General features: G+C 38.3%; 1 protein-coding gene across 8 annotated transcripts in view; it reads right to left on the reverse strand.

Moving 5' to 3' along the window:
• The window catches only part of RIC1 (RIC1 homolog, RAB6A GEF complex partner 1), a 154,779-nt gene that overhangs the window by 42,334 nt on the left and 96,458 nt on the right, over positions 1-15,987 (reverse strand). For all 8 annotated transcript variants that reach the window (XR_008660246.2, XR_008660244.2, XM_055294302.2 and 5 more), the window contains one exon: positions 5,006-5,097. Coding sequence is in view for 6 of the 8 variants with exons in the window: in XM_055294302.2 (XP_055150277.1) it covers positions 5,006-5,097 (92 nt within the window). In the remaining 2 variants the exon portion in view is untranslated. The remainder of the gene's footprint in view (positions 1-5,005; positions 5,098-15,987) is intronic.

Below are 15,987 nucleotides of genomic sequence, written 5' to 3' on the forward strand. Positions count from 1 at the left end.
AAGAGGGGGTAAACAGGAGGCTTCATCAGCACTGGTGATGTGTTATTTCTTACGTTGGATGGTAATTTATAAATATTTTATTTTAAAAATATATATGCTTTTTTGTGTATATGGTATATATAATTACTTAATTTAAAACATCTTCACAAGGGTCAAATTTATGAAGGGCCTGAAGCCAAAAGCAAAATCTCTATAATACTTCTAAGCTACATTTCAAAATTGAACTACAATAATAACAGAAAAGTCTCATTTCTGCTTATGGTATATTCTCAGTTCAAAAATTTAATGCACATTCAGCATTTGAAAATGTGGCTCCTGCTTTAAATTACTTAGGCAACACTTATAGTGAGAAACAGAAACAAATGTTGTTCTTAAAGATACTTTTTAATCTAAGAATGCTTTTGCACATAATAGGATAACACTGGTTTATGACTGCCAAATTGTTTTTTTTGTGGTAGGAGAAATCAGATGGTTTCTTCGCAGCAGCTTTGATCCATTTCTATCCAGGTCCTACCTCTTCTCAAGGATTAGAACTGGGACTAACTAAAAGACCTGCGATGGTAGGCTCCTTAAAGTTGTCCCACAGCTTACTGATACTCTGTTGTTGTTTTTTTTTTCTTTCTGTGTTCCATTTTGGATTTCTGTTTTTCAAGTTCATTAATCTTCCCTTCTGCAATGTCTAATCTGTTGTTAGTTCCATACAGTATATTTTTCATCTCAGACATCATAGTTTTCAACTCTAGAAGTTTAATTTCAGTCTTTTTCTAGTATCTTCCATGTCTCAGTTTAATATTCAAGAGAGACCCTCTACAGCTCTCTGAAGTTATCTCTTTGTGCCACCTCTTTGGTGTCTATATTATGAACTCTAGCTGCCTTGGTTTTCCCAGATTCTCTGATTTCCATGTGCTTATCTCAGCTCAGGATGTACCTCCCCAATCCTGTGCTGCAGCCTACAAACACTCATAATAATAAAAACTAAGGGCAGTTACAGAGAGATAATTTTGTTTCTCATCTTTCAGAAATCACTGTCCCTTGTTATCTTATGTTCGTGTTTTGAATTCAAAACAGCTCTTTCATATTTTTGTCCATTTTCTTGGCTGTATCAGGTGGGAGGGAAAATGTGATCTGTCATTCAATCATACCCAGAAGCCAAATATCTGAAAAAGATTTCTCTCCAGACTATCTGCCTAAATATATCATCTCTTGCTGGGAGACAGCACTAAGTAGGTAGCAGGTGTTTGTTTTTGCTTTGCATCTGACAACTGTCAACTGCTAACCCTGGGTTGCTGAGCTTTAAAATGTTAGTGAGGAGACCATATTTTAAATATAAGAAGTAGGTGCTAAGTTACTACTAATAAAAGTCTGACAATCTTTTAGGTATTCTATAGTGTCTGTATTCTTTGAACTACTTTTCCTTCCATTTTTCACCAGCCCAGTGTAACAGAAAAATATATTTTCATTAAAAAGACAGGACTTACTAACTCCAACGCAAATCTCTATTAAGAGAGATATGGCTATTGTCACCATAAGTGATCAAATTTAGTGTCATTAATACTGAAACAACTTGACATTATTACTAAACGATACCATAGGAAGTATATATTATCACCCATGACAAAAGGTCTAACCAGAATCTAGTAATACCTTTAAATATTTAGGTTAACAGGAAGGTTGTTAAAATACTGATCTGCTGCAAACTGGCATCCTAAAAGGAAGCTGGCTTCTTACACAACTCTAAGGACACCAGCTACCACTTAGTGTTCAAGGCAATTAGTCCTGAAAAGTGTTGGCAGATCTGGACTAGCAGACACTGGTTTGTTATGTCACACAGCTAGAATCACAGAACTTTAACCCTAACCCATGGGCACGCTAGAAAAGAGCTGGTAGTCTCCCAGCTGATGAAAACTGAGGTGACTGAAAAGCTATAAGCCAAGAGTCTACCTTCATTATCCTGGGGAGGGCTAGTACTTCTCAATCATGTAGCTTATAAGCCCATAGCCTAGAGAGGAGTACTTCTTCTGGATTCTAATACCCAGCCTTGTGCTAGCCCCAAATGCAGTAAATGGAACTGCACACTTGCCAGTGCTTCTGTCTCTGTGTATTTTCTCTAAGTGCTTTTCCATGCCTGATGTGTGGGCTTTCTAGTCACTTGACTGTATTGCTCAACAAGAACTAGCTTCCAGGTTAGTCATGACAGGTGTCAGATAAACTAGTTAAAATGCCACCATGAGGAAACACTGAGGCAAATCTAGGATGCAGGATATTCTATAAAGAATTGACTCGGACTCAAAAAAAGTCAATGTCATGAAAATAAGAAAAGTGGTATAAGGATTATTGTAGTTAAAAGGTAACTAAAGAAAAATAATAACCAAATAAAATTAATGAATCTTGATTGATTCTGGTTGGAACAAAGGAAGTATAGAAGAAATTTAGCTGGTGGCAATTGGGTTAATTTGCATATAAATTGGGTATTAGATCCTATTAGGGATTTATCATTAATTATCTCATGTGATAAAGATATTCCATTTATACAAGAGAACATCTCCTTTTTTAGAAACCAAGAAATAAGGCAAATGTATGTCAACAGCAAAGTGGATAAATTATGCTATATTCAGACAATGGAACGTTATTTATAAACCAATTTAAAAAATGATTACAACTACTGGTAAATGACATGGATGAATCTCACAACGTTGATCGGTTACTAAGTGAGTCAAGGAGGGAATAAGAGTTGTGACTAGGAAGTAGCAGAGGCAGTTTGTGACTGGAGACCAGTAATGTTCTATTTACTGATCCAGTTGTGAAGAGATGGGTGTTTGTACTACAACGTTAAACTATGAATATCTGGATTATGTACTATTTTGTATGTATATTTTTGTTTCACAATGTGAAATAAAAAGGGTATTATAAACTTTATGCCAGTAAGTTTGAATGTGTATAAGAAAGAAACCAACTCCTGGAAAAAATGCAACTTGCCAAAATGACGTAGGAAGAGATACAAAATCTAAATCTTCTTAAATCTATTTTTAAAACTGGGCCGGGCCCGGTGGCTCACACCTGTAATCACAGCACTTTGGGAGGCCGAGGTGGATGGATCACGAGGTCAGGAGTTTGAGACCAGCCTGACCAACACAGTGAAACCCCGTTCTACTAAAAACACAAAAATTAGCCGGGCGTGGTGGTGCATGCCTGCAATCCGAGCTACTCAGGATGCCAAGGCAGGAAAATCACTTGAACCCAGGAGGCAGAGGTTGCGGTGAGCCAAGATCACGCCGTTGCACTCTAGCCAGGGTGACAGAGCGAGACTGTCTCAAAAAAATAAAATAAATATATATATATATTTAAAATATATATAATATATAAAAATATACATTTATATATAAATATACATTTAAAATATATATTACATATATTTATAATATATAATATATATCTAAAATATATACATAATATATATGTATTTTTAAAAACCTAAATAGAATCAGTAGTCCAAAAAAATCCCCAATAAGAAAATTCTAAGTCTAGATGGCTTCTCACTGGCAAATTCTGCCAAACATTCAAAGATGAATAGAGAAGATAAAGAAGGGAATCCCTCCTTAACTTGCTTTATGAGACAGCCATACCCTTACTGGGAAGAGTAAAGAGGAAAATTATAGGTGAAATGCATTCATGAACATATATTTTAAAATTCTAAACAAAATATGACTGAATCCAATCCACAAACATTAAAAAAAAGCTTTTCCTTCTCTCTTCAAGTTAAACTTACTTGTATTTCTACATTTAACTGCTCAATGAGGATCAATGTGTTGAGAAAAAGTTGAGGATGAGGATTCCCTACTTTACAAAGAGTTTATTAAGAGTGTAATAAAGGTGACTTATAATATATGAATTATTTATACTAATAAAAAAATCTGGCTGGGCATGGTGGCTCACGCCTGTAATCCCGGCACTTTGGGAGGGCGAGGCAGACCACGAGGTCAGGAGATCAAGACCATCCTGGCAAACATGGTAAAATGCCGTCTCTACTAAAAAAAATACAAAAAAAGTAAGCTGGGCATGGTGGCGGGTGCCTGTAGTCCCAGCTACTCGGGAGGCTGAGGCAGGAGAACGGCTTGAACCCAGGAGGCGGAGCTTGCAGTGAGCTGAGATTGCGCCACTGCACTCCAGCCTGGGCGACAGAGCAAGACTCCATCTCAAAAAAAAAAAAAAAAAAAATCTTTGATACTTAAATTGGGTGGTGGTGATATGGCTGGAGACTATACTAGATATTATGTTCTATAGAACAACCAAGTCTCATTTTGAGGGCAACATAGGATTTTATATTTAAGAAAGAGTTTAGAAAACTAAAAAGCACTATATACATTGCAAGGCATTATAACAACTAATATAATCTTTTTATTTTAGCTAAAATTTATGAGCTAAAATTTAAGCTCAACCAAGTTTAGTACCTCTGTTTTCTAACGTATCAAGTGCTTAGAACTATGGCTGGTATGTGATAGGCACACAGATACTTGTTGAATAAATAATTTCATTCAATTTTATTTCTAAAATCTCTAATGAACTAAAGCAAGAAACTGGTTTTATATGTGCACTTTAAATTTGCTTGTTAACTAAAGCACACCCACTAATTTGAAGGCATCATGAATGCTGATGTCTTAAAAATTAAGATTATTTAAAAAAAATCTTCCAAATCCTCTTTTAAACAATAAAGAACCTAACCTTTAACTGATTTATTCTGTTTAACTTGTAACTCAATTTTCTACCACTGAAGAAAAAGCTAACTTTTACAAATTAACATGCTCAACCTCCAAAATCTGCCCTTTACTTTTGTTTGTTTCAATCTAATAAAATACTTTCACGTTTCATATTAAGGTTGACTGACAAATTATGATATCATGATACAGTTTATAAGTGTGTTAGGAACATCTTATGTTTCCAAAAAAAAAAAAAAAACGGTATTTTTTGCAACAACTCTTAAAAATGCAAAAGTCTACATCAATTATACCTCACACAGCCAAATGCCATTAGTCGATACTTGTTATTTACTGCTACACACGTTCCATCAACAACATCTTGTGGCCAAACTCCATGAAGCTGCTATAATAAAGAAAAATAGTTAAGGCTTAAAAAGTGTTTCTCCAAACTTACTGTAGTCAGTATAATTCTCCTTCAATAAACATACAATTTCATAATGCTTTATTTGGTTTCATCTGCAGAGGAAAATATCCCACCAGGACTACCACAATCGTCTCCCTTAAAACCTCAAACTTCTCATGAATTGGTCTGATAAATACTCAGCTCAGTCCAGTGCTAGTTAATTTATTTAAAAAACACTAAAATATGGAAATTCATCTCCAAACTCAAATAAAGATGACTTTCTTGTTAGAATGTAAACACTTTGACAGCAGAAACAGCATCTAACTTGCTCACTGTAATTATTCTCATCACCTAGCACATAGTATTTAACTTCTCAGTCAGTGAAAAGTAGTACATTCTGTTTGGTTTATTCGTTAGAAGCAAAACTGCTTACTATTCTCTACAGTTCCCTTCTTTATAATGTAATGGTTAATAGCATGGTATCTGGAAGCCTGACAGCTCAGGTCTGCTTTCACTCCTCAAAATAATTATTTGATCTTTTTTAAGCTTCAGTTTTCTTATCGTATTTACCTCTTAGGTGTTTCAAAGATTAAATGAAGATACACATGTAAACTATTTAGGACAATGCCTACCATTCAACAAGCATTCAATAAATAAATGACATTATTAGTAAGCGTATATGCTTTTTCCATATGCTATCTCCATATAGAGAATAGATTCAGCTCAGTTGTTTGCTCTTATTTGTCAAATCACAGACATTTTAGATGATAAATTCCAAGGCAAAGGTCATAATCATTAGTTCAGTTAGCACAAAAAGTGGCACACTGTAATACAGCACTTTATTTTTGGATGATCCTAATAGTAAACATTAAAAATACAATATAATCACAGCTATTTGAACTAGAATCCTACAGATTTCATTTAATTCCACAATCAGCTATACAATCTACTATGTAAACATGGAATCTTTGCTTTAGTAGGAATTTTATCTTTTAATTTTAATAATAAAACTGGACATTTTATGTCACAAATGGTGAAGACAGCAGTGAGCATTATTTCTCTGAACTGCTGCTTAGACTGAAATTCAATCCTACCGTAAGTATTTTCTAGGTGGTTACCATTCACCAGGCACTGCTCCAGGTGCTGAGGCTATACTAGCACACCAAAATCTCTACTTGTATCCTTGCTTTACATTTGAGTCAAGAGACAGACAAGTTAGAAAAGTATACTGAATATTGGAGGTTAAAAAATACTATACAAAAAAAATTAAGCAATGGTGGTGTAGAGGGAGTACAGGGGAAGGGTGTAATATTAAACAGGTTTCCCTATAAGGATGCCTTTTGAGGAAAGTCCTCAAAGACATAAAACAAGTATAAAAGCCCTATTGTAGTAGCATTTCTGGCATGCTCAAAGACCAGCAAAGACGCCTGTGTGGATAGACTGAAGTGGATGGGTTGTGAAAGGAAAGTAGTATATGTGGTAAGAGATGTAACAGGAGGTCAGATATTTAGGGCTCTGAAGGCCACCATAAGAATTGTGGCTTTTTCTTCAAGTTATATAGAAGAAGAATATTAAAATTTTTAAACCTTGTCTGTCATGAATTATAATAAAGAATACATGAAAATGAAACGTACATCTCCATTAATATCACAAAGCAAACACTTGTGGAATTGCTACTCAGGCCAAGAATCTTGAGTACCCAAAAGTCTCCCAATAGTGCCCTTCCCAATCACTGTATCCTCACACCCCTACAACAAAAAAATCCACATTTACATGGTAATCACCTCCTTCTTTCTTTTAACTCATTACCACTTAAACATGCACCCATATATACTCTAATTTAGAACTGCCTACATTATTTGCCCTTTAATTTTTATCTAAAATGGAATCATAGCATGCATTCTTTTGTGTCTAGCTGTTTTTGCTTACCATGTCTGTAAGATCTCTGTGTTGTTGCATACAGCCTAGTTTGTTCATGTTCATTGTAGGCTTAAATATTGGGCTCAGCTCACTGGATTGCCGGCCTCCCTTAGTCTGGCAACTCTCTACTGTCTTGTTTGCTCTCCAAGGCCTTCAAGCATATTAAAAAATATATTTTTTCTCCAGCTCTTTTAGTCCTCAGCAGGTTCTGTCCTAATAATCTAGTCCTACTGAATGAGTCTCCACAGAGGACTGACATAATCATATTTTAACACATCTGTTAAATGTCATTTAGTTATTTCCCTATTACCAGTAATACATATGTATTGTTTTCTTGTAATTTGTATTTTCTATCTATACCTTATTTAGTAATGCCCATCTGCTTTTCATTAGTTTTTAAATCCTTAACTTATTAGAAAAAAATATTTAATTACACACTAATAAACACTGAGAATATATTTTATACTAACTCTAAATTACTTGGAAAAGAGTCAATCACTTTTTCAACTCTAATATTTTTATTTCCAGTCTAAACATTTAAGTCCCAAAGATAATTACAAATATATATGTACCTTATATGAAAAAAAAGGAGATTTTTTTTTCTAATTCATCAAAAGTTTATTTTTATTCTTATTTATATACTGACACAGGTGATCACAAATATATTATTTAGTACCTTACTATCTGAATAAAGTTGATAACGGAAGATACTAGATAGGAATATTAAAGTTGATACTAAACAGAATGACAACAATTTAAAAAGGCCATTAAAAACTTAAATTCCTTTCCAGTTAAAGAGAGATGACTGAATATAAATATTTAGCTTCTTGGACTCCTAAAACTGTAACTTCTACAAGAGAAAAGAGTTTTTAAAAAAACATAAAGCAGCAAAGACAAAAATAATAGCAGGTGGCATTAGAAAATTTTAGAAGCTGGAAAGCATATCAATGAGTAGAATCCTTAACTGGCAGGGAAGAATGCTGAGAAACATCTAAGTTGTAGGGTACATGAAAGCCTTGGGAATTCAGGTGTCTTTGAAAGGCTAAACTAAATGTTGTAGAGGTGGTTCAAAACCTACTTAAAGAAGCAACTAGGTCCTCCCAGAGCACTTCCCCAAGCCTGAGCAGCCAATAAATACCCCACCTCCACTCCTACGGAAAACTGGATATTTTTCTCTGGAGAAAAACAAAACAAAACACCCCCATCCGTACCCCCTCCACCAGAGGCCTATGGACCACACTGAAAACAGGGATTGAAAATAAAGGTTCACATCTTGAATTTGGACCCTCTAGCTTAACTCTTCTGTAACTCAAATCCCAGAATATTGGGGTAGCCAAGTATATATCCTCTAGAAAGGACTGCAGGATTCTTCTCCAAGGAATACTGGAGACAGAGAGGGAAGGAGAGGGGAGCAGAAGGGAGGGAGAGCGGGAAGGGCATGACTCTAAAGGTAGGAGGACCCCCAAGGAAATAACTCAGTCAGCAAATCCTGTGGTAAAGGACATAGTAAACCAAACCAACCAAAATTCACAGTTTTCAATAAATCATTTTAATTTTAGGTCTCTGTCACAGCAGCCAAATCCATACATTAATTAGCTATTAGCTACTAAAAGATCCCACACAAATAAGAGTAAAGGGAATCTCAGGATAATTATGACAGAAGGCCAAAAAACAGGTGTGTTAAAGATTACAGTAAGCAAGCAGTCTAATTTGGAGCAGGCCAGAAGGCTCCAAGAAAAATTCTTTTCGAAGACGAAATGGGAGGTTCCAAGACGGCCAAGTAGGAACGGCTCCAGTCTACAGCTCCCAGCGTGAGCGATGCAGAGGATGGGTGATTTCTGCATTTCCAACTGAAGTACCAGGTTCATCTCACTGGGGCTTGTCGGAAAGTGGGGGCAGCCCATGGAGTGTGAGCTGAAGCAGGACGGGGCATTGCCTCACCCAGGAAGTGCAAGGGGTCGGGGAATTCCCTTTCCTAGCCAAAAGAAGCCGTGACAGATGGTACCTGGAAAATCGGGACACTCCCACCCTAATACTGCGCTTTTCCAACGGTCTTAGCAAATGGCACACCAGGAGATTATATCCTGTGCCTGGCTTGGAGGGTCCCATGCCCACGGAGCCTCACTCACTGCTAGCACAGCGTCTGAGATGGAACTGCAAGACGGCAGCGAAGCTGGGGTAGGGGCGTCGGCCATTGCTAAGGCTTGAGTAGGTAAACAAAGCCGCAGGGAGGCTCCAACTGGGTGGAGCCCACCGCAGCTCAAGGAGGCTTGCCTGCCTCTGTAGACTCCACCCCTGGGGGCAGAGTATAGCTGAACAAAAGGCAGCAGACACTTCTGCAGACGTAAATGTCCCTGTCTAACAGCTTTGAAGAGAGTAGTGGTTCGCCCAGCACGGAGTCTGAGGTCTGAAAACAGACAGACTGCCTCCTCAAGTGGGTCCCTGACCCCTGAGTACCCTAACTCAGTGACACCTCCCATTAGGGGACAACTGACAGCTCATCCAGCCGGGTGCCCCTCTGAGACGAAGCTTCCAGAGGAAGGATCAGGCAGCAACATTTGCCGTTCTGCAATATTTGCTGCTCTGCAGCCTCCACTGGTGATACCCAGGCAAACAGGGTCTGGAGTGGACCTCTAGCAAACTCCAACAGACCTGCAGCTGAGGGTCCTGACTGTTAGATGGAAAACTAACAAATAGAAAGGACATCCACACCAAAATACCATTTGTATGTCACCATGATGAAAGACCAAAGGTAGATAAAAACCACAAAGATGGGGAGAAACCAGAGCAGAAAAGCTGAAAATTCTAAAAATCAGAAGGCCTCTTCTCCTCCAAAGGAACACAGCTCCTTGCCAGCAATGGAACAAAGCTAGATGGAGAATGACTTTGATGAGTTGAGAGAAGAAGGCTTCAGACGATCAGTAATAACAAACTTCTCCAAGCTAAAGAAGGATATTCGAACTCATTGCAAAGAAGCAAAAAACCTTGAAAAAAGATTAGACAAATGGCTAACTAGAACAAACAGCGTAGAGAGGACCTGAAATGACGTGATGGAGCTGAAAACCATGGCACGAGAACTACGTGATGCATGCACAAGCTTCAGTAGCCGATTTGATCAAATGATTGAAGATCAAATGAATGAAACGAAGCAAGAAGAGAAGTTTAGCAAAAAAAGAGCAAAAAGAAATGAACAAAGCCTCCCAGAAAAATGGGACTACATGAAAAGACCAAATCTACGTCTGATTGGTGGACCTGAAAGTGACGGGGAGAATGGAACCAAGTTGGAAAACACTCTGCAGGATATTATCCAGGAGAACTTCCCCAATCTAGCAAGGCAGGCCAACATTCAAATTCAGGAAATACAGGGAACACCACAAAGATACTCCTCAAGAAGAGCAACTCCAAGACACATAATTCTCAGATTCACCAAAGTTGAAATGAAGGAAAAAATGTTAAGGGCAGCCAGAGAGAAAGGTCGGGTTACCCACAAAGGGAAGCCCATCAGACTAACAGCAGATCTCTTGGCAGAAACTCTACAAGCCAGAAGAGAGTGGGGGCCAATATTCAACATTCTTAAAGAAAAGAATTTTCAACCCAGAATTTCATATCCAGCCAAACTAAGCTTCATAAATGAAGGAGAAATAAAATCCTTTACAAACAAGCAAATGCTGAGAGATTTTGTCACCACCAGGCTTGCCTTACAAGAGCTCCTGAAGGAAGCACTAAACATGGAAAGGAACAACTGGTACCAGCCACTGCAAAAACATGCCAAATTGTAAATACCACCGATGCTAGGAATAAAATGCATCAACTAACGCACAAAATAACCAGCTAACATCATAATGACAGGATCAAATTCACACATAACAATATTAACCTTAAATGTAAATGGACTAAATGCTCCAATTAAAAGACACAGACTGGCAAATTGGATAAAGTGTCAAGACCCATCATTGTGCTGTATTCTGGAGACCTATCTCACATGCAGAGACACAAATAGGCTCAAAATAAAGGGATGGAGGAAGATCTACGAAGCAAATGGAAAACAACAAAAAAAGCAGGGGTTGCAATCCTAGTCTCTGATAAAACAGACTTTAAACCAACAAAGATCAAAAGAGACAAAGAAGGCCATTACATAATGGTAAAGGGATCAATTCAACAAGAAGAGCTAACTATCCTAAATATATATGCACCCAGTACAGGAGCACCCAGCCCTTAGAGACCTACAAAGAGGCTTAGACTCCCACACAATAATAATGGGAGACTTTAACACCCCACTGTCAACATTAGACAGATCAACGAGACAGAAAGTTAACAAGGGTATCCAGGAATTGAACTCAGCTCTGCACCAAGTGGTCCTAATAGACATCTACAGAACTCTCCACCCCATATCAACAGAATATACATTCTTCTCAGCACCACATTGCACTTATTCCAAAATTGACCGCATAGTTGGAAACACTCCTCAGCAAATGTAAAAAAACAGAAATTTTAACAAACTGTCTCTCAGACCACAGTGCAATCAAACTAGAACTCAGGATTAAGAAACTCACTCAGAACCACTCAACTACATGGAAACTGAACAATCTGCTCCCAAATGACTACTGGGTACATAACGAAATGAAGGCAGAAATAAAGATGTTCTTTGAAACCAACGAGAACAAAGACACAACATACCAGAATCTCTGGGACATATTTAAAGCAGTGTGTAGAGGGAAATTTATAGTATTAAATGCCCACAAGAGAAAGCAGGAAAGATCTAAAATTGACACCCTAACATCACAATTAAAAGAACTAGAGAAGCAAGAGCAAACACATTCAAAAGCTAGCAGAAGGAAGAAATAACTAAGATCAGAGCAGAACTGAAGGAAATAGAGACACAAAAAAACCTTCAAAAAAATCAATGAATCCAGGAGCTGGTTTTTTGAAAAGATCAACAAAATTGATAGACCGCTAGCAAGACTAATAAAGAAGTAAAGAGAGAAGAATCAAATAGACACAATAAAAAATGATAAAGGGGATATCACCACCAATCCCACAGAAATACAAACCACCATCAGAGAATACTATAAACACCTCTACGCAAATAAACTAGAAAATCTAGAAGAAATGGATAAATTCCTGGACACGTACACCCTCCCAAGACTAAACCAAGAAGAAGTTGAATCCCTGAATAGACCAATAACAGGCTCTGAAATTGAAGCAATAATTAATAGCCTCCCAACCAAAAAAAGTCCAGGACAAGACAGATTCACAGCCAAATTCTACCACAGGTAGGTACAAAGAGGAGCTGGTACCATTCCTTCTGAAACTATTCCAATAAATAGAAAAAGAGGGAATCCTCCCTAACTCATTTTATGAGACCTGCATCATCCTGATCCAAAGCCTGGCAGAGACAAAACAAGAGAAGAGAATTTTAGACCAATATCCTTGATGAACGTCGATACAAAAACCCTCAATAAAATACTGGCAAACCGAATCCAGCAGCACATCAAAAAGCTTATCGACCACTATCAAGTTGGCTTCATCCCTGGGCTGCAAGGCTGGTTCAACATATGCAAATCAATAATCGTAATCCAACATATAAACAGAACCAAAGACGAAAACCACGTGATTATCTCAATAGATGCCGAAAAGGCCTCTGACAAAATTCAACAGCTCTTCATGCTAAAAAGTCTCAATAAACTAGGTATTGATGGGACATACCTCAAAATAATAAGAGCTATTTATGACAAACCCACGAGTATCATACTGAATGTGCGAAAACTGGAAGCATTCCCTTTGAAAACTGGCACAAGGCAGGGATGCCCTCTCTCACCACTCCTATTCAACATAGTGTTGGAAGTTCTGGCCAGGGCAATCAGGCAGGAGAAAGAAATAAAGGGTATTCAATTAGGAAAACAGGAAGTCAAATTGTCCCTGTTTGCAGATGACATGATTGTACATCTAGAAAACTCCATAGTCTCAGCCCAAAATCTCCTTAAGCTGATAGGCAACTTCACCAAAGTCTCAGGATACAAAATCAATGTGCAAAAAATCACAAGCATTCCTATACACCAATAACAGACAAAGAGCCAAATCATGAGTGAACTCCCATTCACAATTGATTCAAAGAGAATAAAATACCTAGGAATCCAACTTACAAGGCATGTGAAGGAGCTCTTCAAGGAGAACTAGAAACCACTGCTCAAAGAAATAAAAGAGGACACAAACAAATGGAAGAACATTCCATGCTCATGGGTAGGAAGAATCAATATCATGAAAATGGCCATACTGCCCAAGGTAATTTATAGATTCAATGCCATCCCCAACAAGCTACCAATGACTTTCTTCACAGAATTGGAAAAAACTACTTTCAAGTTCATGTGGAACCAAAAAAGAGCCCACATTGCCAAGACAATCCTAAGCCAAAAGAACAAAGCTGGAGGCATCATGCTACCTGACTTCAAACTATCCTATAAGGCTACAGTAACCAAAACAGCATGGTACTGCTACCAAAACAAAGATATAGACCAATGGAACAGAACAGAGCCCTCAGAAATAATACTACACATCTACAACCATCTGATCTTTGACAAACCTGACAAAAACAAGCAATGGGGAAAGGATTCCCTATTTAATAAATGGTGCTGGGAAAACGGGCTAGCCATATGTAGAAAGCTGAAACTGCATCCCTTCCTTACACCTTATACAAAAATTAATTCAAGATGGATGAAAGACTTAAATGTTAGACCTAAAACCATAAAAACCCTAGAAGAAAACCTAGACAATTCCATTCAGGCCATAGGCATGGGCAGGGACTTCATGACTAAAACACCAAAAGCAATGGCAACAAAAGACAAAATTGACAAATGGGATCTAATTAAACTAAAGAGCTTCTGCACAGCAAAAGAAACTGCCATCAGAGTGAACAGGCAACCTACAGAATGGGAAAAAATTTTTACAATCTACTCATCTGACAAAGGGCTAATATCCAGAATCTACAAAGAACTTAAACAAATTTACAAGAAAAAAATCAAACAACCCCATCAAAAAGTGGGCGAAGGCTATGAACAGACACTTCTCAAAAGAAGACATTTATGCAGCCAAGAGACATATGAAAAAACGCTCATCATCACTGGCCGTCAAAGAAATGCAAATCAAAACCACAATGAGATACTATCTCACACCAGTTAAAATGGTGATCATTAAAAAGTTAGGGGCCGGGCGCGGTGGCTCACGCTTGTAATCCCAGCACTTTGGGAGGCCAAGACGGGCGGATCACGAGGTCAGGAGATCGAGACCACGGTGAAACCCCGTCTCTACTAAAAATACAAAAAATTAGCCGGGCGTGGTGGCGGGCGCCTGTAGTCCCAGCTACTCGGAGAGGCTGAGGCAGGAGAATGGCGTGAACCCGGGAGGCGGAGCTTGCAGTGAGCCGAGATTGCGCCACTGCACTCCAGCCTGGGCGACAGAGCGAGACTCCGTCTCAAAAAAAAATAAAAAATAAAAAATAAAAAAATAAAAAGTTAGGAAACAACAGGTCCTGGAGAGGATGTGGAGAAAGAGGAACACTTTTACACTGTTGGTGGGACTGTAAACTAGTTCAACCATTGTGGAAGACAGTGTGGTGATTCTTCAAGGATCTAGAACTAGAAATACCATTTGACCCAGCCATCCCATTACTGGGTATATACCCAAAGGATTATAAATCATGCTGCTATAAAGACACATGCACATGTATGTTTATTGCAGCACTATTCAAATAGCAAAGACTTGGAACCAACCCAAATGTCCATGAATGACAGACTGGATAAAGAAAATGCAGCACATATACACCATGGATTACTATGCAGCCATAAAAAAGGATGAGTTCATGTCCTTTGTAGGCACATGGATGAAGCTGGAAACCATCATTCTGAGCAAACTATTGCAAGGACAGAAAACCAAACACCGTATGTTCTCACTCATAGGTGGGAATTGAACAATGAGAACATTTGGACGCAGGGTAGGGAACATCACACACCAGGGCCTGTCGTGGGGTCGGCGGAGCGGGGAGGGATAGCATTAGGAGATATACCTAATGAAATGACAAGTTAATGGGTGCAGCACACCAACATGGCAAATATATACATATGTAACAAACCTGCATGCTGTGCACATGTACCCTAGAACTTAAAAAAAAAAAAAGATGCATTTAGAAAGGGATCTCTGATATCACAGTGGGCTTCAGAAAACCAGTGTAAGTTCTTTCTAGTATTAAAGTCAGAGAAGTTTTTATGAAGAATTATTTACACGTGCATGGAGGCTATGAACATGCATGTGGACATGTGATACCTACCTACAGACCCACACTTACACTGCATAGGTATGCACACACACACACACACAGACACACACTCGTTTTTTGCAAGCTCATTTCTTCTGTAAGCCATCCTTAAGTGATATAGTTCCTCGGGGTAAAAAAAAAAAAAAAACATCTCTTCCTCCATTAAAATGTTTTGTGGTACTGTGGAAAAAAAAAAAAAAAAAGAAGATGATGAAATGGGCTGGGCACCATGGCTGACGCCTGTAATCCCAGCACATTGGGAGGCTGAGGTGGGTGGATCACCTGAGGTCAGGAGGTCAAGACCAGCCTGACCAACAGGGAGAAACCCCATCTCTACTAAAAATACAAAATTAGCAGGGCATGGTGGTGCATGCCTGTAATCCCAGCAACTCGGGAGGCTGAGGCAGGAGAATCGCTTGAACCTGAGAGGCAGAGGTTGTGGTGAGCCGAGATCGTGCCACTGCACTCCAGCCTGGACAACAAGTGCAAAATTCCTTCCCAAAAAAAAAAAAAAAAAAGCAAAAAAGATGAAATGAACACAACACCTAATATGTTTGAAAAAGATGGGAGGATATTTACACAACTGACAGTTTGGGTTGAGTAAGAGATAAGTACACAAAAATTAAGCAAATGTAAAGAACAAGGCAATCATTAATTCCTAG

This window comes from Symphalangus syndactylus, chromosome 9 (genome assembly GCF_028878055.3).
Source record: "Symphalangus syndactylus isolate Jambi chromosome 9, NHGRI_mSymSyn1-v2.1_pri, whole genome shotgun sequence".
Lineage (NCBI taxonomy): Eukaryota > Metazoa > Chordata > Mammalia > Primates > Hylobatidae > Symphalangus > Symphalangus syndactylus.